At 34.9% G+C, this 27,945-nt stretch overlaps 1 protein-coding gene across 2 annotated transcripts in view; it reads right to left on the minus strand.

Moving 5' to 3' along the window:
- GYPC (glycophorin C (Gerbich blood group)) overlaps window positions 1-17,014 on the minus strand; it is an 86,935-nt gene extending 69,921 nt beyond the window's left edge. Inside the window, exon 1 of one of the 2 annotated variants that reach the window (XM_051985715.1) lies at window positions 16,576-17,014. In XM_051985715.1, the coding sequence (XP_051841675.1) occupies window positions 16,576-16,609 (34 nt within the window). In that variant the 5' untranslated portion in view covers window positions 16,610-17,014. The remainder of the gene's footprint in view (window positions 1-16,575) is intronic. The other variant, XM_051985716.1, reaches the window with a different exon arrangement.
- Between the last annotated feature and the right edge of the window lie 10,931 nt (window positions 17,015-27,945).

The raw sequence follows: 27,945 nt of genomic DNA on the forward strand, positions 1-27,945 counted from the left end.
TAGGAATTTAATATAGAGCACAGATTTTTTTTAAAAAAGGTGAAGAGATTAATTAGAGTACAAATGAGAAAAATCTGTGTAAACTGTCAAAGAAAGCTGGTCAGTAAAGAAAAAAGGCACACTTAAAGATATCTTATGTGAAAGAAAAAGGGAGAGGAGGCTGGTAATGTGTTTGTTTAATAGATAAAAATGAACAGATTAGGATGGCATCAAAAGAGAAACTTACATAATGGAATTCTTTGTGCCATTATTTTGAGATCAAGAAAAGGCACCAAGAGAATGATCTAAATGCTAACGCTGTAGAAAGGTGAAGGAGAAAATAATTTAAAGACAGGTATCCCAGCTCAAAAATTGAGGAGGCTGTTCAAAAAGAAGAATGCTTCCAATGGCTTCCTTTGAATTGTAAATGTCTTTTGGGGTAAAGTCCCTATAAAAACCTTTGGCTATTATCAGTGACACACAGGAAAAAATATAAAGTGAACATCATAACAAGATATAGTTCTCTTGAGAGGTATCCTGGTTTAAGGGCTAGAGGGTGGATATTTGAATAGGAAGACTTAGATTCAACACCTGTCTCTGATATCCATAAGGTATGTAAATGTAGTAAAACAATTAGCCATGCTCTATCATGATTGGCCATAGACCTGGAAACTGTTAACTATTTAAACTTAGAGTCAGGAAACACGGGCTGAAGATGTCCAGAGTCATAGTATATGACTTATACCTTTGTACTTATACCAAAGGGAAACAAAGGGGGAAGGAGGGGAGACCTCTTCCTATACAAAATTGATTGTGGTGTCTAATACTTGTGCAGTAGAGGATATTGCATGTAGTAGTGAACAGTTACACATTCCAGATAGGCACAAATTCAGAGATGTAATATTAAAGAGCAGGATCTAGAAAGATAGAGAACTAATAATTGACTAAAGAAAACCAGCAGTAGCAATTGAGAATTGAGTTATAGAGGGAATAATTACATGAGGAGAAATCTCAGAGGTCTAAGTTTCCTTGGCCAATGTGTTTCTAACACATGTGCCTCACCACCATTGTACTCTAAATTTTTGCTTATCCTTCCCATGGATGCTCAGGGCATTTGGGAGAAAGTACATTCTAGCTTCATGTGAAATATTTCAGTAAATATCATTGCTTTAAGGTAATTATGTCTACTATCTGACTATTAAGAGAGTAGCATTCTGGTAGGGACTTCTGGACTCTAGTATTAGGAATAGGTACAAATAGGATACTTCCTGGTAACCTGGAAGTAACAGCTACCCTCTAGAGATCCAAATTGTGAGAGCATATTGGCAAAAGTAGCTTAGAAATAATTTATGCTAGTTATATTAGTTCACTGAAATCAGGATGCTGTTGGTAAATTAGATGGGAGTCCAAAATTCTTCCAATAAAGGAAGGATGGTAAGATATTATGATCAGTGGAGATTTTGATTTTTCTGGTTATCAACTTGAGGAAGGAAAAAAATAAGGCAACAACTGGGCAGCAGGATACAATAAAAATTGGAGGGCCAAGTTCAAATTTTACTAGCTCATGCTAGTAATAAGTTGCGGTAAGAAAATATTCCTGGTGGAAAAAAAAAGTAAAAACAAACAAAAAAGGATAGTTTCTGAAAACAATATATTTAAAAATATAGTAGAATGAAGGGTAAGCAGGAAAGGGTTATTAAAAGGAAAACTAAAATTTAGGATTATAAAATATTAGAGTTGGAATAGACCTTAAAGTTTAACTAATCCAATCCTTTCACCAACTCATTATACAAAAGAAGAAATTAAGGCCCTTAAAGAAGCTGTGAGAGATCTAAGGATTCACTCCTATTAAGTAGCAGTATTTGATTTCAAACCCAAATATACTAAGCATAATGGAATTAGTGATATTTAAAGAATTCAGAGCCATCCAGAAAAAAAGTAAAACAAAGTAAAAGCTGCTAACATTAAATCCTGGTTTCTTTTTAAAATTCTTTGGAGGATATAGGAACTAGAACTAAAACCAAATCATATATTAGATAATACAGTAAAATTTCTTTGTAAGGGAAAAAAGCACCTGCCCAAGAGAATGGATATAGTCTCAGAAAGAAAAAGATTTTTGTAGCCTTGATAATATGGGGAAAGAACAGACAAGCTGCAGTTACAAAGACAAAGTTTATCAGTTTATATTAAAAAGGAGGAGAGCAGAAGAACAAAGAAGTGGGAACATATAGATAAATACATGCTGATAAAGCATAAAAGTGAAAAACTATAATTGTATAAAACTCAGGAGAAAAACTTGCCAGAAGGGTAAAACACATTATAGAGAAGAGAAAAATGTGAGCTTATTGAATTTGCAAGAAATTGATATGTTATAGCCTCAGATATTTTGATGACTTTGAGGTGAGAGAAAAACTTGAGATATGTAAATATATATAATATTTTATAATACTAAACCTGAGGGAACCAAATGAAATAATGGATGTGAAACTGCTTTGGAAAGAATAAAGTGATATCAAAATATAAGAAGGTCATAGTTTTATATTATCCTCATTTTACACTTCTTCTTTTCGGTTTTTCTCTTCTGCTTTTTCTCCCTCATATTTTCTTTCTATTCCTTCCCACTTATTCCCAGATACTCCAAAAATGCCCTTCAGCACTACTTTAGGTGGTTTAGAGCTCAATGATAACCAAATTGCTGACCTTAATAGGTGTTCCCATGTCCAAACAAAGGAGGGCTTTATTGTTTGTACTACTTTTAATTTCATTCATGATCTTCCACCAGTGTGCTTCCTTTTAAAAATCAGTTAAATGGATAATGGGAAAGATTCATACTCTTTTTTTTTTTTTAACTTCTTTTGCTTTCTGTTGAGACTGAAGGGATCAATGCCTGAAGGCTAACTCTATACCTTTTTGAGGAACTATGGGGAGAAAAAGGTGTGTGTGTGTGTGTGTGTGTGTGTGTGTGTGTGTGTGTGTGTAAATACTGACAAAAATAAAAGTCAAGGCTATTTCTAGGACAAAAGTCTAGGGATCAGAAACCTTGTGTGTTCCTCCTATACCTTTCGTTTTTACCCCAACATTTTGTATAATTAAAGTCAGATCGAAATAATTAAAATGAACACAAGGAAATAATAGATCAGAAAAGAACAGGTTAAGAATACTTGTGAAAGAGAGAGGAGGACTTCTGGTCTTGGCAAACATGAGGAAGAAGGTTGATTATGTAGGTGAATGAACCTAAAGTCTAATAAAAAAAAAAAAGCATCAAATAGCAAGTCTAACATTATTTGCCTCTTGGTCCTTTGTCCTTTTCATTAGAGTGTCAGCATGAAAGAATAGAAATGTCACTGTACTTTGAGTTAGGAAACTTAGTTTCTGGTCTTGTCTGCTAAAGAATCAGGTTGGACTACTTGATCCCTAGGATATATTTTAGACATTCTAAGATTCTATTAATTGGCAAGTATTTACTATTTATAACATATCTAAACATGTTAGATGTTAGAGAGAAACCTTCCTTGTCTTTAAATCTTCTTATATTGGTTGAGGAAAACACCTCTTTTGTGGTTCTCCAGTTCATAGCCTTGATGTCCTTCTCATCTCCTCATTCACACTTACCTATTTATCCCATTTGTTGCCACATTTCGTTTTTAAATCCACGTATCTCATATGCATTCCTTTCTCTCTACTACTCACTCTAGTACATCATCAACCCTCGACAGACCTTATCAACTCCCATACAGCTTCCTAATTGTTCTTCCTAATACAATGATCTTTTTGCATCAAGTTTCTCCTCATTAAAATCCATTCTCTCAACAACCAAAGTAAATTTCCTAAAGCACAAGTGTGACCATGTCACTTTCCTCCTTAATAAAACTCCAAAGGCTCCCTATTACTTCCAGGAATAAATATATGTACTCTTCCATTTTCTTCATAATCTGGCAGATTACTACCCTCTAGTCTTTATACTTCATCATTTTTATGAATTCTCATGATCTAGATAATGCTGGTTAACTTGTCCTTTGGGCAGAACACTCTCACCCAATTCTTGTATCCCCTGCTGGAATGTTTTCCCTCTCATTTCTGCCTGTTAGGTTTTCTTGCTTTCTTTGAGAATAAGCTGAAATTTTACCTTCTGAAGGAGGCCTTTTCCTGTTTCCCTTATCCCCATCCCCACATTACCTGCCTTCTAAGATTACTTTCTGTCTTCTCTCTCCTCTGTCTCTGTCTCTGTCTCTGTCTCTGTCTCTGTCTTCTCTCTCTCTCTCTCTCTCTCTCTCTCTCTCTCTCTCTCTCTCTCTCTCTCTCTGGGTCTCTCTGTCTCTCAAAGAACTTATGGCCTTCTTAGAGAGACAAAGTTGATACATGAAATAAAACTACTAAATTTTAAAATTTGTGTCATTGAATAGAAGTACAGTGGGATGTCAATGGGATAATCGGTGTGAGCTGGAGTAAATTTCATGGGTCACAACTGACTTCTGCTCAAATGTCCTCTCCTGGAAGAGCCGCCACACATGAGTCTAGATCAGGAACAAATATTTATCGATTCATAATATGATAGAATGCTAGAGCTGGAATGAACCTTAGAGACAAACCTTTATTTTAGAGAGATGAGAGTAGAAAATGAAAAGGATTATGTAGACCCTAACTCAGAAGCCCCACTTCTCCTTTTGACCTTTTCTTCCATTGTTTGTGCAATTCTAATTTACCCAGACTAAATACTCCAGGACACATTTTACCATATTAGGTATTTAAATACTAATGAAAAGATGTATGTGAGGATACCAGAGGGAAATGTTTGTTTATCTAAGATAAACAAACACCTGCAGCTTTTATCTATAGCTCAATTTGTTGAGCCTTGTTGCAAAGTTTCAAGTCACAATTAGGGGATAAGTCAAGGTCACATTCTTATAAGAGGTCTTCACTCAGTTTATTCCATTCAACCAGAAAATGCTATAAGTTGCAAATTAAAACATCTCTGAGGTACCATCTCACATCTCTCAGATTGGCTAAGATCACAAGAAAAGATAATGATAAATGTTGGAAGGCATGTGAGAAAACTGGGACACTAATACATTGTTGGTGGAATTGTGAAATCATTCTGGAAAGCAATTTGGAACTCTGTCCAAAGGCTATGAAACTGTGCATACCCTTCGATTCAGTAATGTTTCTACTGGCTTATATCTCAAAGAGAGCATAAAGAAGATAAAGGGACCCACATGTACAGAAATATTTGTAGCAGCCCTCTTTGTGGTAGCAAAGAATTGGAAAATGAGTGGATGCCCATCAAATGGGGAGTGGCTGAACAAACTGTGATGCATGAAGGTAATGCATAAAAAATGATGAACAAGCTGATTATAGAAAAGCCTAGAAAGATTTATATGAACTGATGTTGAGCAAAACAAGCAGGACCAGGAATACATTATACACAGTACAGCAAGAATTTGTGGTATTCAACTATGAAAGACTTGGTTCTTCTCAGTGCTTCAATGATCCAAAGAAATCCCAATAGACTTTGGAAAGAAAATGCCATCTGCATGCAGAAAAAGAACTAAGGAGACTGAATATAAATCCACATATTCTATGTTCACTTGTTTTTTTTATTTTTTCTCTCCCATGTTTTTCCTCTTTGCTCTAATTTTTCTCTCCTAAAATGATGCCTAAAACAATGTATATTAAAAATAAACTTACCGCAATAAAAAGAGAAAAAAAAAAAAAGAAAATAGTATGCTTTGATCCACGTTCAGTCTCTGTAGCCCTCTCTCTGGATGTGGTTGGCATTTTCCATCCCAAAGCTATTACTCCACATGTGAGAGGCTAATCATGAACCAATTCAGCTAAAGGAAAGAAGGGCTAGCCAAATCCAGTCACAATAGGAACTGGCCATACTTTCTGATCTGTCATTTATTTTTAGATCTTAAAATTACAGTAATAAGAATGCCATACTTGATAGACTTCACAGTTTATGTAGTTCAGTATTACATTTCTAACAAAAGCATCCAGCAGCTAAGTAGCACAGAAGATAGAATTCCAAGCCTGGAGTCAAGAAGATTCATATTAAACTCATACGAATTTAAAACTATCTTCAGGTGCTTAAAAGTTGTGTGGCTTTGGGCAAGTCACTTAACCCTATTTGATTCAGTTTCCTCATCTGTAAAATGAACTGGAGAAGGAAATGGCAAACTGCTCCAAAATTTCTGCCAAGAAAACCCCAAATGGGGTCACAAAGTCAGATGCAACTGAAAAACAACAAAATAAGAGCACCATTTTTCTAAGAGCAGAAGTTATGTCCTTCCTCCTCAAGTACAAGAATTATGTCTCCCTGAGAAGACTGGGTGATTCCTCAAGGTCAAAGTTATGTCTCTCCCAACAGACTAGTTGTTTTCCAAAAGCAAAACAATATCCCTGCCATTTCTTATAAAGCCAATATTGAAACTGAGAAAATGGAAACATAGAGGCTGTTGAGAAGGAGATTCTTCTTGGATATTTCATTGATTTAATAAAGCTTTTAGCTCCCTGCAACTGCTCTCCAAAAAGATGTGGGTGAACTTTCACAGGAGACAAGGCAGAGCAGAGAATCAAATATTCCCCTACCTCCCAAACTAGTTCCACAGCATGCCCTTTTACCCCAGCTATACTGCCCTTGGTTATATCTCTACCTTGCCCATTATTTAAGATATTCATGTACATAATGTCATCAAAGGAAGATCTAATTGTAATGGGTAATATGACCTCTAAAGATCAGGGACCACGGTTGGGGGAGTGAGACCTAAGAAGAAGTAGTTTGAAGGAAGAAATGTACAGTTTCTGGGGCCTAAATATAATGTACATTAATTGGATCTAAACTTCTCTATTATTATCAGAAAAAATGAAGGTTATACTTGTAGGCTATGATTGTGGACATTTATAGAAAGTTATATATATGTATATATACATAGATACATAGATACATATATACACATATATGGATCCTATAAGAATTTAGCTAATCAACAGCAACATCTCTCTCAAGAACAACAGAGAGACAGATACTACACATAAACACACACACACACACATACAGATACACACACACGCAGAGGAACAAATAGAAAGTGACAGAAAAATAGAAACAGAAGCAAATAAAGGTAGAGACAATGACACAGAGAGAAAGAGAGAGCTAGCCTGGTTTTCAGTATTCAGCTAAATCTAGGATGTAGATTGTGAGACCAACAGTGTGATTTGGGTTTCCCTATGGAACATGATCTCTCTCCTACATGATGTGTATTATAATATTTAAATTTTATATGAACACTTTACAGTTTTCAAAGTACCAGCCCCACAACAACTCTGTGGGCTATGTAGTAGCAATTTTAGTTTTAAATTTACTTATTTTACTTACTTTTAATAATTTAGTATTATAATTTCAATATTTAAAAATATAATTATCTTCATTTTAGAGATGTAAAAACTGGGGCCAAGGGAAGATACACAATTTCTATGTAGCAGAATTGTCTGAACTCATTTTTCTTATTCTTTGAGAATAATTTATAAAAAAAATACAGAAAAAGATTTACAAGTTGGTTAGTTACAAGATAGTGGGTGGGACACTAAGATAGCTCAAATAAAGCTCCATTTGAAAATTCTGCTTACTTTAGTGCTTATTGTTTTTCTTCATTTTCAAAGAGGTGATATCAAGTCTTAAATTGGATTTAAGTGAGATAGAGTTTCACAAAGCTGCCAGCTTACTCTCTCCTCCTGAGTCATCAAAGTCTAGTAGCTCTTCTTAAAATAAAAGAGGGATTCTATGCTTAAAGATGATAAGTGAGAGGATTCTAAGTACGAGGTATGCCCATTTAAAGTCATGGAGAAGGAAAATGAAGTGATAGGTATAAGAAACAAAAAAGTCAAGTTAGCTGGAATGTATTTTAAGATCAAAATATAGTCTTTCTTTCAAGAGTCATAAGATAGGGTATTTGGGATAGGATGGGGAGATGTTTCTCCATGTACAAATGTCACGGAGAGAAAACTAATTTATAAGATTAGGCATGTCAGAGTCAAAGAAGTTAATGTAGACCTTAACCACAGGTTTTTATTATGAGGTGATGTTATGATATTGGGGCCAAAAAATAATGCTTTGATACTACACAACACAAAGTATAAGTCTGACCACATCAATCTCCTATTCAATAAACTTTAGTGGCTTATTATTACTTCTAAGATCATCTATAAAATATTTTCTTTGGCTTTAAAACAAATTAACATTTTTTATTTATAGGTAAAAACAATTTTAATGTTCTTTTTTCAAATGTGAATTCTGAATTCTCTCTCCCCCTTTACTCTCATTGACAAGGCAAACAATTTGGCATAGATTATACATATGGAATCATGCAAAACACCTTTCCATGAAAGTCATACTGTGAAAGAAAATACAAATAACCCCCCAAGAAAAACAAAATAAAGAAAAAGTATTTTTAGTCAGCATATAGGCTCCATTAGTTCTTTGTTTGGAGATGGACAGCAAATTTCATCATAAATCCTTCAGAATTGTCTTGGATCATTATATTGCTGAGAACAGCTAAGTTATTCACAGTGAATCACAATCCATTATTGTTTTTACTGTTATAGTCTCCTGGTTCTGCTCATTTCACTTTGCATCATGTTTGTGTAAGACTTTTTTGGTGACAACATTCTACTTGTCATTTTTCATAACAAAATGGTATTCTATCATTAATCATAACCTGTTTAGCCTTTCTTCAAATGACTGACTTCCTTTCAATGTCCAATACTTTGTTGCCACTAAAAAAGCTGCTTTAAATATTTTTTGTACATATATGTCTTGTTCCTTTTTGTTGTTTTAACTCTTTGGGAAATAGACCTGATGTCATAGATCCAGAGGGTAAAATAGAAATTAAAAGAGTATACTAATTATCTCCTAAAAAAGATCCTAAAATAAAACTAGCCAGACTTCAGCACTTCTTGGACAAAGAGAAAATACTTCAAGCAATATGGTGAGTAATCATCACTATGAATGTGAAAGTGATGAGCTCACCCATAAAATAAAAGTAGATAACAGTATGTATTAGAAACCAAAATCCTACAACATGTTGTTTACAAGAAATACACTTGAAACAGAAAGGCACACACAGAGTTAAAAATAAAGGACTGGAACAGAATAGAATATGCTTTGATTTAATTTAAAAAAAGTCAAGAGTAGCAATTATGATTTCAGACAAAGCAAAAGTAAAAAAAAATTAGATCTAATTAAGAGATTATCATAGAAACTATATTTTGTTCAAAAATACCATATGAAATAATATCAAATATTTTTGCAGCAAATTTCTCTGATAATGTCTCATTTCTCAACTAAATACTATGTATAGAACTGGTCAAATGTATAAAAATAAGTAACATTCTTTAATTGATAAAATGGTTAAATACCAAAAATAGGCAGTTTTCAAAAGAAGAAATCAAAGCTACGTATAGTCATATAAAATGTTCTAGATTTCTATTCATTAGAAAAAGGTAAATTAAAAAAAAACTTTGATGTTTTAAATAACAGATTTTCAAAACCATAACTCACTTATTAGAGATGAAAAATGGGATTTCAAGGTCATTAAATTTCAAGCTCTTCGGAATTTTCCCACAAACAGAATATATTTGTTCCTCACAGTGAACATAAAATAGTAAAAAAATCAAAAAAAACTTGGGACAAAACAGGGGTCCTCTTGGTACAACCCCAGAAGATTGTTAGAAAGACTCCAAGTTGGAGGCTAATCAGTGTGAAGTGCACATACCTTCAGGCTAACTCTTAAGAAATACCAAATGGGGAACCCTGGGGTGAGTTGGGTTTGGCTAGAGTCTCAGCAAAAACCACAGAAACTTTCACTTCTTGGACTCTGTGCAGATTTGTAGGTCTGACTCTGGGAAAACTGAGGAAACTTTGGCTGATTAGGAACATCAGGCCCAACAGTGTTTAGAGATGCAGCTTTGAGTGAGAAGGAACCAGCACACCTGGTAAATATAGAGGCAGCAGGGCAGGTTCTCTGCTGGCTATGGACACTTGCAGGAGGGTGGAGCTCTTGGTTCAGGGTTCAAGTCACAAGGGAGAGCTGAAATGAAGGTAGACACCATCCCCCCATCCCAGGAACAGAGGTGCTAACACTAGTACTGCTTATTTAAAAAAAAAAAAAAGAAGAAGAAGAAAAAGAAGAAGAAGAAGAACCTAACTACCGAAACATACTGTGGGAACAGGGAAGATCAGGATTCATCTTCAGCAGAGAATATTGAAGTAAAAATAAAACTTCTTCCACACGAAAACGTAACATTAAATGGCTCTCTGTCCAGAGAGAATTTATAAAAGAACTCAAAAAAGAATTTAAAAAATAAAATGAGAGATATTGAGGAAAAACTAAAAAAATCCAAGAAAAACAAGATTATTAAAAAGTACCAACTAGAAAAGGAGATACAGAGTCTCAAAGACAAAAATAACTCTTAGAAAATTAGAATTGGTCGAGGGGAAGCCAGCGAAGCTTCAAGAGACCAAGAAATAGCAAAACAAAATATAAAGAAAGAAAAAAGAGAACAGAATGTGTAGCATAATAATCCAGATCAGCAGATTTGGAGAAGAGAGTAAGAAGAAAAAATATAAGAATAATTGGACTATCTGAAATCTATGACCAAAAAAGTTCTTTGACGCAACAATGCAAGAAATAATTCCAGAAAGTTGTCTTGACGTGATAGAGTAGTAGGGAAAAGTAGAAATAGAAAAAAAATCCACCAATCACCACCTCAAAGAGATCCTTTGTGAGAAAAAAGTAAAAAATAGCAATTATGGTTTCAGACAAAACAAAAGCAAAAAAAAGACCTAATTAAAAAAGATTATCATAGAAATTACATTTTGTTCAAATGTACCATAGCTCACATGTGAAAAACACATAGGAATATTATTAGAAAATTTCAGGATCCCCAAAATCAAAGAGAAAATTTTACAAGAAACAAGAAAAAACAATTCAAATACAGTGGAGCTACAATTAGAACTGTATAGGACTTATCATCAGCCACAATAAAAGATCTCAGGTTCTGGAATCATATCTGTTGACAATCAAAAGAACTAGATCTGCAATCCAAAGTAACATATTCAGCAAAATTATGCATTCTATTAAATGAGAAAAATGGATATTCAACAGATTTGCAGATTTTCAGAACTTTCTATCAACCAAACCCTAACTCAATAGACAATTTAACATATAAGAGCCAGTATCAAAGATCAGTTCTGAGGAATTTAACATGGCAAAATTGTTTATATTTTTTACATGGAAATATATACTATATGTTTTAGATTGACATCAGCAATAGGTAACTCTAAAGAAAGATTGGAGCAGAATTAGGTAAAAAATAGTGATTATGTTATATAAATGAGATGCAGAGAAAGAATAGACACAGATACATTAGAGGGAGGAGAACAGATCATAGTTCTGAAAACCGACTCATAATGGAAATGGGTTAAAGAGATAACACTGCATTTATGCCATGAAGAGTATAGTACCCAAAAAAATCTATAAAGAAATAAGGGGAGAGGGATGGATAGAGGAAGAAGCAAAGAGAAGGGGAAGAAGACAACGGAGAGATCTATGAGTGGGGAGGTTAATAATAGCAAGGCAAATTAAGGAGCAGAATTAAAAAAAAAGAGTTAGCAGGGATAGGAAAGATGTGTGTATGTGTGTATGTGTATGTGTATGTGTATATATCTGTATATATATATATATCTATATATATATATACACATAAATATATCCTTGATGAATGATAGCTTGCTTGGAGTAGGTGTGGGGGATAAATGAAGAAAAAAGAATAAAGTAAATTATGTTCTGCTGGGCACATGAAAACACTCTGTTTTGTTTTGTTTTCCTTCTCTGTTTTTCTTTTTTATTCTATTATTTTTCGTAATATAAATAAAAAATTAAAAATGCTAGAGGAGATGAGAGAAAAATAGGTATACTAAAGAAGTATAGATGGTAGAATAGTGAAGGGGTCCAATCATTCTGGAGAACAATTTGGAACTATTTCCCAAAGGATTATAATTTTGACCCAGCAATACCACTACTAGGTTTGTATATCAAAGAAATCAAAGAAAAAGGAAAACAACTTTTAATATAAAAATATTTGTGAACTTTTTTTGTGGTAGCAAAGAACTGGAAATTCAGGAGATGCCCATCAATTGGATAATGGCTGAACAAGTTGTGGAATATTATTGTGATGGAGTGCTATTGTTTTATAAGAAATGATGAGAGAGTCATTTCAGAAAAAATTATGGTAAGACCTATTTGATCTGATACAAAGTAAAAATGCAAAGAACCAGAGATCAATGTGCACAGCAATAATAATTGTAATGATAATCAACTGTAAAAGACTTGGTTACCCTGATCAATACATGAACCAAGAAGTTCCAAAATACTCATGATGAAAAAATGCTATCCATCTCCAGAGAGAGAACTGATGACCTTTGAGTGCCAAGTGGAGTATAATATTTTCTTTATTTTTCTTGTTTTTATTTTTAAAATATGACTAACATGGAAATATGTTTTACACGATTTCACACATGTAATTGATATATTGTTTACATTCTCAGTAGGTGGGAAAAGAGTGGAAAAGAGGAAGAGAATTTGAAACTCACAAGTTAAAAAGAAAGAAAATTGTATAATTAAATAATTGAAAGAAACAACAACTTGTCTGATTGATCTTTATCCCAAAGAAAATTCTTGATGGCCTTCTCAGAAGGAATCAGATAGTTTTAATGTAATTTCTTTTCATCTAAATCTGGAGTTTGGTCTCAGTCCAAAATCCCAGCTCAGCTATTTGCTATTGGTGTGACCTGGGTAAGTCACTTAAATTCTCCAACCCTCAATTTCTTCTTCTATAAAAAGAAGATTGAAAGGTGATTTCTGAGGGTCCTTCCAGATTTAAATTCTCCAATCCTCTATGAGTGAGTTGTAGTGATAGCTCACTGGCAGAGTGATTTCATTGACCTGATTAATCTGTCAAAAGATTTGCCCTCTGCCTAGGACCAAATCTTGCAGGTGGAATTTGTTGGAATTTATAGTTAGAACAATTCAAAAAGATCCTCTTGCTGAATTCAAAGAGTGAACACAATAATGATGTGGATTTAACTGGTTAGGAATATTGGGGAGTTAGGGAAGATTTAATTCAGTTCTTAAAACTGAGTAGGGATAGGGTAATTAGAAAGGTGAGTTATTCCAAGGAAGAGTAACAAGATCTAAGACATAAGTTTGGAAATGAATACTCAAATTGGGCTACTTGTTTGGGGCAGATATATCACTGTGCAGAGCAGTGGAGATGGTTAGCACTAGTGTTATTGGATAACATACAGTATTATTGGATAGAGGTTAGACCGTGGAAGGCCCTGAATTCAAGGATAAGATACTATTTGGTAGGCAGTTGGAGTCAATTATAGTTTTTTTTTTTTTTTTTTGAGAATTTGTTTACATACCAGAACTTGATATGCAGATGATTACTAAACACCTTGATTTAGGCACTTTTTGCAATAGTGCCATAGGAACCCTCTTTATTCAATTCCATATGGTTCAGCAAATATTTATTAAGCAAGAACCATGTGCAAGGGTGTGCCTTACAAATCTAAATACTAAGAAGTTTGAAAGTTTGGCTTGGGATATAGGCAGTCAATTAAAAAAAAGTATTATTGATTTTTTTGTTTGTTTTTACACATCATTTAAAAAAAATCTCCTTGCAAGGAGTCCTCCTTTGTAACAAATATAAGTAGTTAAGAAAAGGTAACTAATGCAACACTCTTATCCATTGCCCTTAACCTTTCTACTGAGAGGAGGGAAGTGTTTTTGTTTTTGAATTATTTGTTCTTTGGGATTGAAATTGATCATTACAATGAGAGTTCATCTGCAAAGTCATTTTTCCAGTTAGTTGTAACATCTAGAAATGAATACTATTTGAAATCCTTTCTACAATCACAATAGATGTCAATTAACATCTGGGGGTTGGGGGAGAAGTGGGGAGGAAGGATGTTTAGTCTGCAGAATCAGGTTCAAGTTGACCTGAAAGTCTCATCCTCTATAATCTCTGATACTTATATGGAAAGTATCATGAAAATTGTTCATATTTACTCCAAGGAATAAATCCCCAGAATATGTTTAGAGTTCTTCAGAGGAAAAAAAAAAAAAAAGGTCTGTGTAAGCTAACACTTTCACTGGTGCTATTCCCAACTCTCTGTCCCCAACACACACACATAAAAACTCTTGGTGACAGTTTCTTGGAGACAGACAACTCCCTTATTCTGGCAGAAACTTGCTGTCAGCAACAATCTAGCTATCTTGACCAATTACAGCGGGAGCCCCCTTTCCAAATAGCTTTGAAGTACCCCCCTTCCCATTCCAGTATATTTTGCAAGTACCAAGAAACTAGTTGCCCAATTCTGGTAAGCCATGGGGACACTGGCTTCTCAACATCATAAATGAACTCAAACATCTGACATATTTTGGGGGAATTAAGCAATCACAGAAGTCTTTTCTTTGTTGTGCTTGATATAACCCTCTTTGCTCTTGTCAAAGGCAGGGATATATAAAAATTCCATACCTGGCCTCTTACTGACTAAACTTCAATGTCTCTTTGATTCAGCTGCTGGGGACTCAAGGTTACTGAACATGAGTCACTTGAAAAAAAGAACTTCTGGAATCTGGACCCAGTCCTAGCTTTGTGAACACAGCTGGATCAAGAAGGCTATGGAAGCCCTCACTGGTTCTATCGATTTGAAACTTGGTGCATTGCTTTCAATCCCCCTCCCCTCCAACCTTACTTCCAGTTCTGTAATGCAAATCAAGACAGGATATAGAAACATCCTGTCTGAATTAACAGGGGGAATGACAGGCAGGCAGTTTTCCTGCAAGATGCATCCCGACATCATATAAATCAAATGTGAGGTTTAATAGGATGCAAAGTTGGCCTGTAAAATTAAATTCTCTGGCCATTAAATGTGTGTGTTCTACTCTCATCTTCAGAATCAGAGTTCTAAAAGAATTACTTCTAAGAAGGGAAAAAAATCACAAACTTAAAAAACAAAACAAAACAACCCAAACCACTTAATAGTTCTCGCCAAAGACTATCTTCCTGTCTTGGCTTGACATAAGGAATTAACATCTCACATATCAGTATTTCCTCTGATTCTATCAAAAACTACTTGCATTTGAGTAATTAAAAGTATCATTCGTTGTTTTCCTGCCGCCTCCCCCCACCAACCATGAAAACTGCCCACATTTCCCTTGCCATACATGGGAGGGCCAGACCTCATGGAAAACTCAGAAATCTCACAACACAAATGTTCTTGAGTTATAAAAAGCGGTTCTCTCTGACACCCACACATTAAAGAATATTAATCCCAAATCCTGCTTGAATGCTTAGCTTTTCTCTCCTTTGACTATTGACACCATTTGAAATGTGGGAGACTGGGTGCCTATAATGGTTGAACCAAATCAAAATTGAGAAGGCCCATAAAAGGGGGGGGAGGAGAAAAGAGTATTGAAAAAAAAGTTTGTAATTTCAAAAGATGGATAGTGTGGGTGGGGAAGAGCTCACAGAAGCTTCTACACATCCTCACAATGAATCTTTTCACATAAGGCTTCCTGTTAGCAAACCATGTGCTAGCTCAAAACTAAAAAGAGAACGAAAACAGACACCAGCGGGCTAACAGAAAACTCCAATGAGTCAAGAGTATCATCACCCTCCCTGTAGCTTCTTTTGCCCATTCATAATACCTTGTTGGGCAATTGGAGTTTGTTTTGAATACTGCTCAGTGCTTCTACTTTCAGCAGAGCTTTCTTGGCAGCTTAGAAAAAAAGTTTTCAGAAAGTTCACTTCAGTTATTAAATACTTGGACTCCCTCTCCAACTGTCTGAATTTTTATTATTTTATGAAAAAAAAATTTCTTGCCTAAGATCTCTCTTGTGCTCTCCCTCCCGCTTCCCCCCTTCCTTCTTAAACTTCAGGGGCGAGGGTGAGGAGGCGGGGACAGATAACAGTATCATGCTTTTAAATATGGACAGTTTTCAGCTTCAGTATCAAGTTACACATAGCCAGCTTGTGGCTCATGCCCAGATCGAGCCAGGCAGCTTCTAGGAAAAGCACTATTGGAGCCTTAAGACCTCAACTATTCCACTAATCCCCCCCCCCCACTATGTTTTGTTTTAATTCCCCCAGAGGAAGGGAGAATGTCCCAACAAATGAACAAACAACAAAAAACAAGGACTGTGTCTGTTCCCTTTCTCTTTCTCATCATTAACTTGTTTTTTTAGACTGGAGAGGAGAAAAGGAAAGAATGCTATTTTGAAAGGTGTCCCTCTTTAATAAGTTTATACCAAACTCACTGACTAGAGCCCCCCACTCTCTCCTAGGCTCTCCTTGCTCCTCAAAAAGAAAAGAAGGATAAGACACTTTGGCTTTACATGCAGTTTTCTTCCCTTCTCTTTCAGGTCAGGTCCCTCAGGGAAATGGGGAACCTGAGAATATCACCCCCCCCTTCCCCTCAGCCTAACTGTTTCCAGGCAGTGTGGGACAAACACAGCACAAACAGGTACTCACCGTCACTGACTGTTGTACTGTTTGGGTTACTCATAACTGACAGACTCCAGAGCGTCTTGGGCCACTGGTCTCCGCTGGCTCAGGAAAGGCTGGGAAGATTGAGAAGAACAGCTGGAAGGATCAGAAAAAGGCAGGAGTCTCCTGGAGAAGCCTCCTCTTGTTCTTGCTGGTTCCTGACCCTTCGACAACTGGGAAAGGAAACAGCACATGTGTCATTCTCTTTACAGCTCACATGCTGAGGGGAGGGGCTCAAATTTGGAGATAGGCAGGGTTCTTAGTTTGTTGTTTCTTTTTTTCTTTTTCTTTTTGTTTTCCTTTTCTTCTCAATGTTAGCTTAATGAGTTTCTAATACTTTTTTTAAAAATGACTATTCACTCACTCTAAAGCACATACACTCACTTGCACATCTGTTTGTCTCACACACATTCTCTCTGTCTCACACATATACTCTCTCTGTCTCTCAGTTTTTCTCTCTCACAGTCACTCTCTCTTAGCCTTTCTCTCTCTGTCCCTCTGTCTCTGTCTCTCTCTGTGTGTCTGTGCCTTTCTCTGTTTCTGTCTCTGTCTTTCACATATATACTCTCTCATATACATACTCTCTTACAGTCTCTCTCTCTCTCTTTTTCTCAGTTTCTGTGTCTCTGTGTATCAGCCCCTTTCTCTCCCTCTCTGTCTCTGTCTATCTTCATAATCATTAGTTGTGAAATGGAAGTATAAGTGTATAGAACTACAGCGTAAAACCTCACTTAACTGAAAATTACTTATCTAGCAAGCAGACCTATAAAAAAAGTTAAGAATTAGAAAGGAAGTTGTAAATGCTTTTGAAAACCTAAATAGATTTCACAAGATCTGTATCCTAAAATATTATTGTTTTATCCCTTGGGTTCTCACTCAGTATCTAGCTACTTTTACTTTAGCAAGTAGTATGCTAGTGAATGTTTTTGTTTAACAACCAACTCTAAAATATACACATTCACACACACACACACACACAAACACACACTTTTAACTTAATCTTCATTAAGTCTAGACAACCATAACAATAAATCAAGTCTTGATTTATAGGATTTCTCAAGCCTCTTTGGTACTGATTCTAGCACATCCCTGCTTTAATAAATCTAATCTCTAATATACTAGATTATTTGTTTTCTTAGCATAGTGACTTCCAAACTTTTTTAATTGTGCAGCATTATCAGAAAAAATATCTATCCATCTATTTTATGTATGTAAACTGTACTAATATAAATATACATATATGTGCATGTGTGTGTGTGTGTGTGTGTGTGTGTGTGTGTGTAGTAGTAGTAGTAGTAGTAGTAGTAGGACTGACACAAAATAGAAAAAAAAAACAATGAAATACGGATGAAAGGCCTTGATCCTAGAAGCAATAGGTAGTCATTGAGTTTATTGAAGAGAAGAACAACAGGGTCAGATTTGTGCTTTAAGATAATCATTTTGGTAGCTATGTTGAGGATGAATTGGATAGAAATTTGTTTGAGGTAAGGAAATTATTATACTAATACTGACATGAAGTAGCAAGGTCCTCCACTGGGGTGATTGCTGTGTAAATAGAGAAAAGGGGAGAAATGGGACTAATATAAAAGAAAAACAGGATTTGGCAACTAGTTGGTTGTATGGTACAAGGGAATGAGGAAACAAAGATGTACCAAGATTATGAACATAGATGATTAGAAAAATGGAATGCTCTTGACAATAATAGTAAAATTTTTAAAAGGAGTGTTTTATTTGGAGGGGAAGATAATGGAATGTGATACAGAGCTAAATCTCTTATTATTTTTCCATATTTGTTCATCCTGGGCTACTCATATTGTTCCACCCAAAATGAAAAACACACAAACAAAAACAGGGAGGAACAGTATTCTTACACCCGACTCAGAATGAACACCCTGCATTCTGACATGTACCTGATATAGCTGTCAGGTTATCCAGGGAACAGGGGGGCATTAGACATATGTGTGCTAGAGTGAGCAGAAGGTTTTTCAATAGCACTTGTGTAGTTGCTACTATGGGTATCTATGTGCAAATTATGCTATAACTACCCCCAAATGTCAACAGTGGCTCAGAAGGTATAGGTGGGTAGGTGGCAATGTTGGGAATTTCTACACTATAAAGGGGGGATAGGGACAGATGTTGCAAGATAAGGGTAGGAGTGAGGGTAGGAGTGATTGTCTTGGAGGCAAGCTACACAATTGGTTACTGTGGGGAAAAAGGATGTTAGGAATCTTCCTACCCACTGATGATTGGTCCACCATAATTCTCTTGGGAGAAGGATATATCTTCCATTTTGGAAAATATAGGCCTACTAAGCAAGGGATGAAAAATAGCTATTTGGAAGCGAATGGGAAATTGCTAGAGACTGGACTACTACAGTAAAAAGTCAGCTGATGGTTTATTAATAAGGGATAAGCAAAATACTATAAAAAGTAGACACAAAATTTAAAAAGCATTACAGCCTGGGATTATTTAGGGTAAGAGAAGAAGTCAATGACTGCAGATTACTCAAATTAATATTTTTTCCCCTGAGGCAATTGGGATTAAGTGACTTGTCCAGGGTCACATAGTTAGGAAGTGTTAAGTGTCTGAAACCACATTTGAACTCAGGTCCTCTTGGCTTCAGGGCTGGTGCTCTATCCATTGCGCCACCTAGCTGCCCCTAAATTAATAATTTTTAAAATTTCTTTTATTCTTGTGTATATCTGTATTTTCCCCTGGTACAATGTAAGCTTTTTAAGGTCAAGGAGTATTTTTTGTTTCTTGGTTTATTTTTGTATTTTTATATGACCAACACTGAGTTTTTAAATAGTCGACACTTAACAAATATTGAATTGAATTAACAAATAGATTCACTAAATATTTGAGTATCTATTATGTGAAAAGCAGTGTGCTATGTGCATCACAGGATATCAAGATGACAAAGAAGCAATTCTTGCCTCATGGAGCTTACAATCTATGAAATGGGAAAAGATATATATATATATATATATATATATTATATATATATGTGTATATATATATAATATATATATATATATGTGTATATATATATATATATATATAACTATAATACAAAACAGAATGGAAAAGTGTAGTAAGAAAAGTATAAACTCCAGGCAAAAGGAATTTTAGAGTACATTATATCTAGTTGGAGAGGAACAAAAAACACTTTACAGAAGAGGTGACAAAGTTTTAAGAGAGAGTCAGATAAGAGAAAGCTTTAATAAGAGAGTCAGAAAAAGATAGCTCCATATCTCCTAAGCTCATCATTTTGTTATGATGGTCACAATTCAGCTTTATAGTGAAAGGAAAAAAAAAATCTGAGGACAAGTCTTGTAAAGTTTGCATTACTTAGGAAATAGTCTTCTTAGGTATCACCTTGACTCCTGGTTGGCATTTCAAAGTTTCTATGCAACCCTAGTTTTTTCATCAGGAATGCCTGAAAATTCTCTATTTTGTTTAAGATCCATTTTCTTAATTTCTCCCATAGTTTTTCTGAGTAGGTTATTCTTCTAATAAGTCTATACCTTTTGCCTTCTGGAACATTACATTCCAGACACTCCTTTATAGTGATAGCTACTTAATCTTCACTGATCCTGACTGTGACTCTTTAGTATTCAAAGTAATTCCTTCTAGTTATTTACTATATTTTTCTTTGAACAGGAATATATGGATTTTAATTATAATATTCCTGGGAGTTTTCATTTTGGAGTTTCTTTTAGAAGGTGGATTCTCACTTTCCTTCACTTTGCCCTTGTATCCTAGGAAACCTAAATCTTTTATAATTTGTTGAAATATCATGTCTAGAAAATTTTTTGGTCATGCCTTTGAGTAGGTCCAATGGTTTTTAAATTATTTCTACTTGATGTGTTTTCTAAATCAACTGTTTTTTGTTGAAGGTTCTTCTAAGGTTCTTTGCTATAAATATTCTTCTATTATTTTCTAGTCTTTTGATATTTAATGTTGTATATAAAATTGACTATTATTTTGTGCATTCTGATTTTCAAGGAGTCTCTTTCTTGGAAAAGTAAGGCATTTCTGTTCCAAGGTGTTAGTTTTTTTTTCCATTTACATCTTCCATAATTTTCATTTCTTTTTCAGTTTTCTCCTAGCACTCTTATTTATTTTTCAGCTCTTTCCTCCAATGCTCTTATTTCATTTATAAAATCTTTATAAATTTATAAAATTCTTTAGATATTGATTTCTTACTTTATCTCTTCTAGGATTTTTAGTTGGATTTGTGCCCTGAATTTGTTTTAAGTTTCAGATAAATTTAAACTTCAAGTGCTTTCTATCACTACCCTAAAATAATAGATCTATTCAGTTTCACAGAATAGGTGATTTATATGCTATTTATCCTTGAAAATTTCACATAATATATTTTATATTTTTCATAAAAACAAATTTTACAAGGGTATTCCAAACTCACTAAGATGTTTCTGCATATAGCAAACTTCTACTAAGTGCCCTATCAGATAGAATAAAGAAAATGTAGTGAATTCTTGGAATTAACCAGTTTCAGGAATTCTACATTGCATCCTAAAATGAATAATCTCCAACCTTCTTAATCCCCGCATCTCTAAAATCAACTAAGATGTTTTATTAGCAGTTACCATAATTGGAAATTTATAGTAAAGATACAGTATTTCAGGGACAAATTTAGTCTCTAATTTATTTATGATGGCATAATTTTCTACAAACCAGGAAAAATGTTTTCCTTTCTTTGATTATCTGACATTATCTCTTTTAATTACAACTTAGAGAAAAAGCATTTTGCAGGATTTTTTTTTCTTTTTTAATCTAATTCCCACTGAAAGCATAAAGTAGGAGTTGTCTGTCTTACTGGGACAGAGAATATAGCATCAGATTACAGAAAGCTGAAAGAACTACTTAAAGTATGAAACAATGAATGAAATTAATGAAATTTCATTAATATTCCCTAGCATTCTAAATTCTTGGGTTACAAAGATTTTTGGGGGATCATGTTATAAAGACAGTAAATATAGACAATATGATAATATGGAAAAATAGTATATGTAATTTCCTAAAACCTGCAGGATGAATTTATAGGAAAATGAAATTTAAGCATCAAAACAGAGTCAGTTTTACAAGATGGAGTAAGCTTGTTTCAAAGAATTCTCTCAACTGCTTGTTCCTGATTGATGTCCTCTTGGGTCCTGCTGTTGATTTTTTGGTGGTATTGAATTTTGAATTTGGGGCAGTTCAACCTGGGGACCTTCAAACTTTCAGGGCACCTATAGTGAAAAGTGTGAACAATGCTCTCCTAGTCTGAGCTCTGCTATTTTGCTATTTTGCTATTTTGACATATGGACCCCATCTCAGTCTTTCAATTCTAAAGCTTTGTAGATTCAGAATGATAGAACTATAAGCTCCCATTTTGTCTGGACTTCAAAATCACACTTTTGCTACTTCTGGGTTTTCCTGGGGATTTTCTTAGCTCCAAAGGCCTCCTGAAATTGCCCTAAAATGACTTGTCCCAGCAGTCTACTCACCCTAGAATCTTAGCTTCTCTCATTCTTGCTTCTCCTATTGGTGAGTTATTCCTGGAGCCTCCATTTTGTGGAAGATTCTAGGCCTACCTGTGTTCATTCTCTTTCTGCCTTTGGCCCTAAATTTCTAGATGTCACAATCATGCCTTTGTATCAGACACCTTCCCTTCTCTTTCCAGCTCCATTTTGTATGTTGTCTTCCCTTATTACAATGAAAGCTCCTTGAGGGAAGTGATTATATTTGAATCTTTAAGGCTTATCATGTTTCCTGAAACATACTTAAGGCTTAATAAATGCTTGTTTTGTTTGTCTCTCCCTCCCTCCTCTCAACTTTCCCTTTTTTTCTTCCCTCTTTAGGTTGAAATGCTAATGCAACTGTTTCCTGCTCAACTCCATCCCTTCCCCACAGCCATTCCCATTATTCAAAGACCTCTTTATCTATCTCCCTATATGACATGGGGTAACAAAAATGATTTGTGATATTTTTTTCTTGGATTTCTCAATTGTGAGTTGGGCTTCTAGATTTTCTAGATGAGAAACCAACTACTATTTTCTTTTACTCTGCTATCTTGGGTGGTCTTTCTAAAATTATTTATTAAATGTTCAATATATGAAAGGCCTAAGTTTTAGTGAGAAGAACTCTCTGCTTGGGAAGGAGAGGGGACTGAATATTTATGTGGTTTTTAGTGTGTGCCAGATACTATGCTAAATTCTTTACAAAGATTATCTCATTTGATCCTCATAGCAACCTTGCAGGATAAGTGTTATTATCCTTATTTTAGAATTGAGAAAACTGAGGCAAATAGAATGATTTACCAAGAGTCACATAGCTATTAAGTGCCTGAGGTAAAAATTGAACTCTTTTTGACTCTAGGCTCAGTGCCCTATCTATTGTGTCACCTATCTGCTTTTAAGCAGAATTCCAGCTCAGATCCTGACAGTATGACTTTAGGCAAGTCACAACCTTTCTGAGTCACTGTTAGAAAAAAAAAAAGAGCATGTTAATATCTGCAAATTGTGGAGAAAGTGTTTTATAGGAGATGGTTTAGAGATGGAGTTAGGTAGGAGAACTCCAAATCTTTTCAGGTGACTACAAATAGCTGAGTCTAACAGTGTGTATAGACTGTCAGGGGAAGTCATGGAAGGCAAAGCTGAAGTAGATTATATGTGTTAAACAGTTAAACTTTATCTGGAAAACTCAGTTATGTGAGACAGACACTATTGCTTGCAGCCAGCCCCAGCTGTGATCTCTGTGACTGTGCATGAAAGGAAATATCTTTTTATGGTTTCACTCTTCCTCTTTATATGGCTAAAATGTGGGACAAGTGAATTTGACTTTGTGACTCTGGGAACCAAGAGGCAAGAAGTTAAAAATTGTTCTGTTGTAAGTTCTTGGAAACAAGCAATCTGCCTCTGTACTCAGAGACTGAGTAGATGATTAGCATAAATAAGGAAAAAGAAAAGAGAGCATTACTGAAACCAAGATTAAGATCTTCTTTGAGGATACCACCATTTTCTTTTTTCTTTTTTTTTTTTTTAGGTTGGTATTATAACATTTATTAAAATAATTCTATGGATTAATTGAAACAGCAAAGGATCAAAGAATTAAAATGCAAGCTATGTAAAATACCAATTAAAACCCAAATGTGTCTAATGCATTTCTTCAGTACCTAACTAAAAGCTCAAGAAAGACAACACTCTCAATATAATAAAGAACTACAAAACAATTGGCAATTTTCAGTTATTAAAATTGTGGGTTTTGCATTTTGTATCCTTTTCTCAATCAGGAAAAAAAAATTATTTTTGAATGTTATGTAACATACATATAAAACAAGATACGAAAATACATTATAAAGTTGTAACAGTGGCTGTAAATACATTATCTTACATGTTTCTCATAGTCAATAGGTTGATTATGGTACATATATAGCATGAAATTACTAAGGTAATAAAAAATCGACAAAATACATGTCAGCTGTATGGTATCACACAAGCAACATTTCTATCTACCCACTCTAAAAAAATATATAATACTGTCAGAAAAAGTCTTAAAATTACATATTTTAATAAGAAATAAATTCAATAAGGAATAATAATACTGAGAGCCAAGGCATTCAGAGATTTCAAAAGTTATGCCTTTTTAGTTGATCCAAAATTGTGTCAACTAAGTTTTCAAAAGTTTATTTAGAACAAACATTACTCATAAATGTCACACATATATTTCATACACTTACTTTCTTCCCAATAAAAGACCTTTGATAAATATCTAAACTGTCCAGGTTTATCATAGTTGAGATGAAACTGGAACAAATACTGGTATCATTTTAGCAAATCTCTCCTCAAATATTTTGAGTGTTGTGACTTTATTCAACCAACCAAAATAAAAATCAAAATGGCACAATATATTGTAAGGAAATCAAAATATTGCATGTGTAACAGGAGGACAAAGCAATACCACCATTTTCCCAGCAACCCAGACTCCCATCCTCCCTTGGTGTCATTCTATATTCTTCACTTCTAGTCATCTCACATATTCATTCTGTCACCAGTTTTTGCCATTTCTATCTTCACAATATCTTTTGTATTCAACTGCTTTATTCCAGCTGCTCAGCTGTCCCTGTGGTACAGATCCTCATCATTTCATTTGGACTATTTCAATAGACTTCTAACTGTTCTTCCTTTCTCCAGTCTTTCTTCACATTTAAAGCGCAGATCTGATTAGGTTATTACCACCTTCCCCTGAATGAATAAATTGTGATGGCTCCTTAGAACTTCTAGCATTAAATATAAATTATTCTGTTTAAAGCCCTTCACAACTTGTCTCTGTTTCTTCTGTTCAGTCTTCTTACCCTTATCTCCTCTGCATGTTCTTTAGGATCGCCCTTCTTTTTCCTCAAAAAAAATTCCTGATATCCCAAATTTTGTGCATTTTCACTGACTCTTGTTCATTTCTTAAAATGTTCCTCCTCATCAATCACTTCAGCCTTTTGCTTTCCCCATCTTTTCTCAAGGTTCAAGTGTCTAACCTTCTCTAAGAATACTTTAATGAGTCTCCCTTAATGTCAATGACTTCTTTGCCTTTATATTGCACACTGTCAGCTCTTTGGAGCAGGGTTTGTCTTTCTTTTGTCTTTGTATCCCCAGCCCTTAGCACAGTGCCTGATGTATAGTAGGAATCTGATAAATGCTTGTTGACCAACTGCTTCTAAAAGGGAGGTTAGAAAAAACAATTGAGGAATCAGCTCTGAGGCAGCTAGTTTTCTCAAATGTATTTTTATTAACCCTAACCTACTTACTAAAATACTCTCTCCTTCCTCCAAAGTATATCGGGGGAGAATCTCAGAATGTGGTTGGCTATGTCATTATATCATACTATTTAAACCTAAGATTTAACTAAAAGATCTAGGAAGTTTCAAGTAAAAGATCACTTCAATTTGGGGGATGATGGCAGTGCTGGTGGGATAGAATTAGGAAGTTTCTTGGAGAAAGTGCGGGGGAGAACCTGGAAGTGACAATATAGAGAAACAACTATTCCAATTCTTCCACTTTGACTGGTGAGCCAAGGAGAATGAGTGAAGGTACAGCCAGTATTGGAAAGGGTGTCCCAAGAAGTCTGTGTTATCAAGAGGAAACCACATTTCAGCATGAGCAAGTAGATGGAAGTAGCGGGAGAGGAATAGGTTTAAGATGAAGGAAAGTATGTGGCACAGTAGAAAGGCATGGTGAGTTAGGGTAAAATTTTGATATGGAAGAGTTGAGAGGTAAGGTGTTCAGAGTCTGGAATATAGGGGTATATAAAGGGAATGTGTAAATAGAAGAATGCTCATTATTGAAAGGAAGACTTTGCTCCTCTACTGTTAAGGAGCAATAGCAACAGGAGATGGAAAGTCTAAAGTCAAGATGGGGGATTGGTTTGCTCTTTTCTGCACTGAAGGTTCTTAAAAATCTCTCTTATAGACTAAGCTGGTGACAGGAGGTTCAAGATGCCTTGTGCTGGTCCAGATGGAAGTTGTTGCTTTGGGGCAGTTGACAGATATCTGGCCCCTGACAGCCTTTTCCTCAGGGTACTTGTGCATATGAGCTGAGGTCTTCTCACCTGCAGAAGGTGCTATGAGACAGCAGGAGGAAGTGGTAGTGTTTCAGGGGCAAGAAAGACATCTGGCTGGTCCCCTAACAGCTTTTTTCTCAGGGGACAGGCTGTACTCAGGAAGAGATGAAAAGCTTAGGGTGCAGCACTTCCTTTACTAATACTAACCATGATTTCTTTCTGTCTTTATTGACAATCCTCAAAAAGTGTAATGGATGAAATAAATTCATGACTCTTTGGCTAACTTTCTGATGATGAATGTCACTGAACTTAGCAAGTAGACTTGGTTCATGGAAGTCACATATTACTCTATTTTAGGACTCATATTAAAATTCTTTCCAAATGGGTAGAACTAGCCAGAGATTGCATGGCTCGTTGGCAAAGTCTTCAAGAACCTATGGTTAACACAATGCTAAGATGAGGAATAAGAGGAGGACTTAAAACATCATGTAATGTGAATGATATGACATAATGTGATATATGATATAACATACATTTATAATATAGATAACCTTGGTTTATAAAGGTTTTTATATATAATATCCCATTTAATCTTCACAACAACCTTAGGAAGTAAATGCTATTATTTTTCCTATTTTACAGATGAAGAAATTGAGAGGCAGAGATTAAATGAATTGCCCAGATTTGAACAGCCTATAAATATCTAAGACTGGATTTGAATTTGAGTTTTTTTGACACCAGGCCCATGTTTCTCTCACCATCTTGATTATTCTTTTTGAGACATATTCCAGCTTTTCTATATCTTTCCTACACTGTGACACACTGAACTAAATGCATTTTTTCATTTGAGATTCGACGATGGAAGTATACAGTAGAACTATCTTCCTCTGTTTGGACACTGTTGCACTTTATATATCCTAATAGAGAAATGGCTTTCTTCACTCTGGCCATGTCACAACATTGATTCATATTGAGCTGGAAGGTCTAGTTACCCTCCTACTACATTTCTTCCACAACTTTTACCCCTATCTTTCATTGAAAAGTGATATCAAGCCAATTATCTTTCATCCTGCATTTGAGAAGGTAATTTTTGTACCTATGAAAAGATTTTCTTTTCTTTATTAAATTAATTTTGTTTGATTTTGCCCATTGGTCTTACCTAATTGAATCCTGATCCTGTCATTCAGTACTTAAACCCCTCGTAACTATGGGTCATCTAGAAATTTGGAAAGGATGCCATCCATACTTTCATTCAAGTCACTGATAGAAATAGAGTAGCACAAGTCAAGTTCTAATGACCGCAGAGCCCCACTAGAGACCTACTTTGAAATGAGTTTTATTCCATGAATGAAGATTCATTGAAATCAGTCTTTCTATTAGTTTTGAGCGATTTAATTACTATAGTTTAGCTCACATATTCCATCATTTACATACTCAAAAAAAATTTGAAATTTTTCAATATGATCTTTGTGAATTTACATTGGTTCCTTTAGTTACCTTCTTTCCTCCCTTATTTGTCCTCATCGGAATGATTTCTGCTTGTATTGTCAACATTTTACTTTTGAGTTTACTATTGCTGTCATGTTAACTTTACCTCACAACATTAAGTCATCAGTTCAGGGATTTTGTGAGACTCAAATGAAACAATGAACTTAAAGTGCTTTAAAAATCTTAAAATGCTACATAAATTCCAGTTTATTATTATTATGATTATAATTATTTTCCTCTAACCACCATGTTTCCAGTTTGGTGATAAAGTCATTCTCTAGGCTTTATTTCACATTTCTGCTATTCCCA

This window comes from Antechinus flavipes, chromosome 3 (assembly GCF_016432865.1).
Source record: "Antechinus flavipes isolate AdamAnt ecotype Samford, QLD, Australia chromosome 3, AdamAnt_v2, whole genome shotgun sequence".
Classification (NCBI taxonomy): domain Eukaryota; kingdom Metazoa; phylum Chordata; class Mammalia; order Dasyuromorphia; family Dasyuridae; genus Antechinus; species Antechinus flavipes.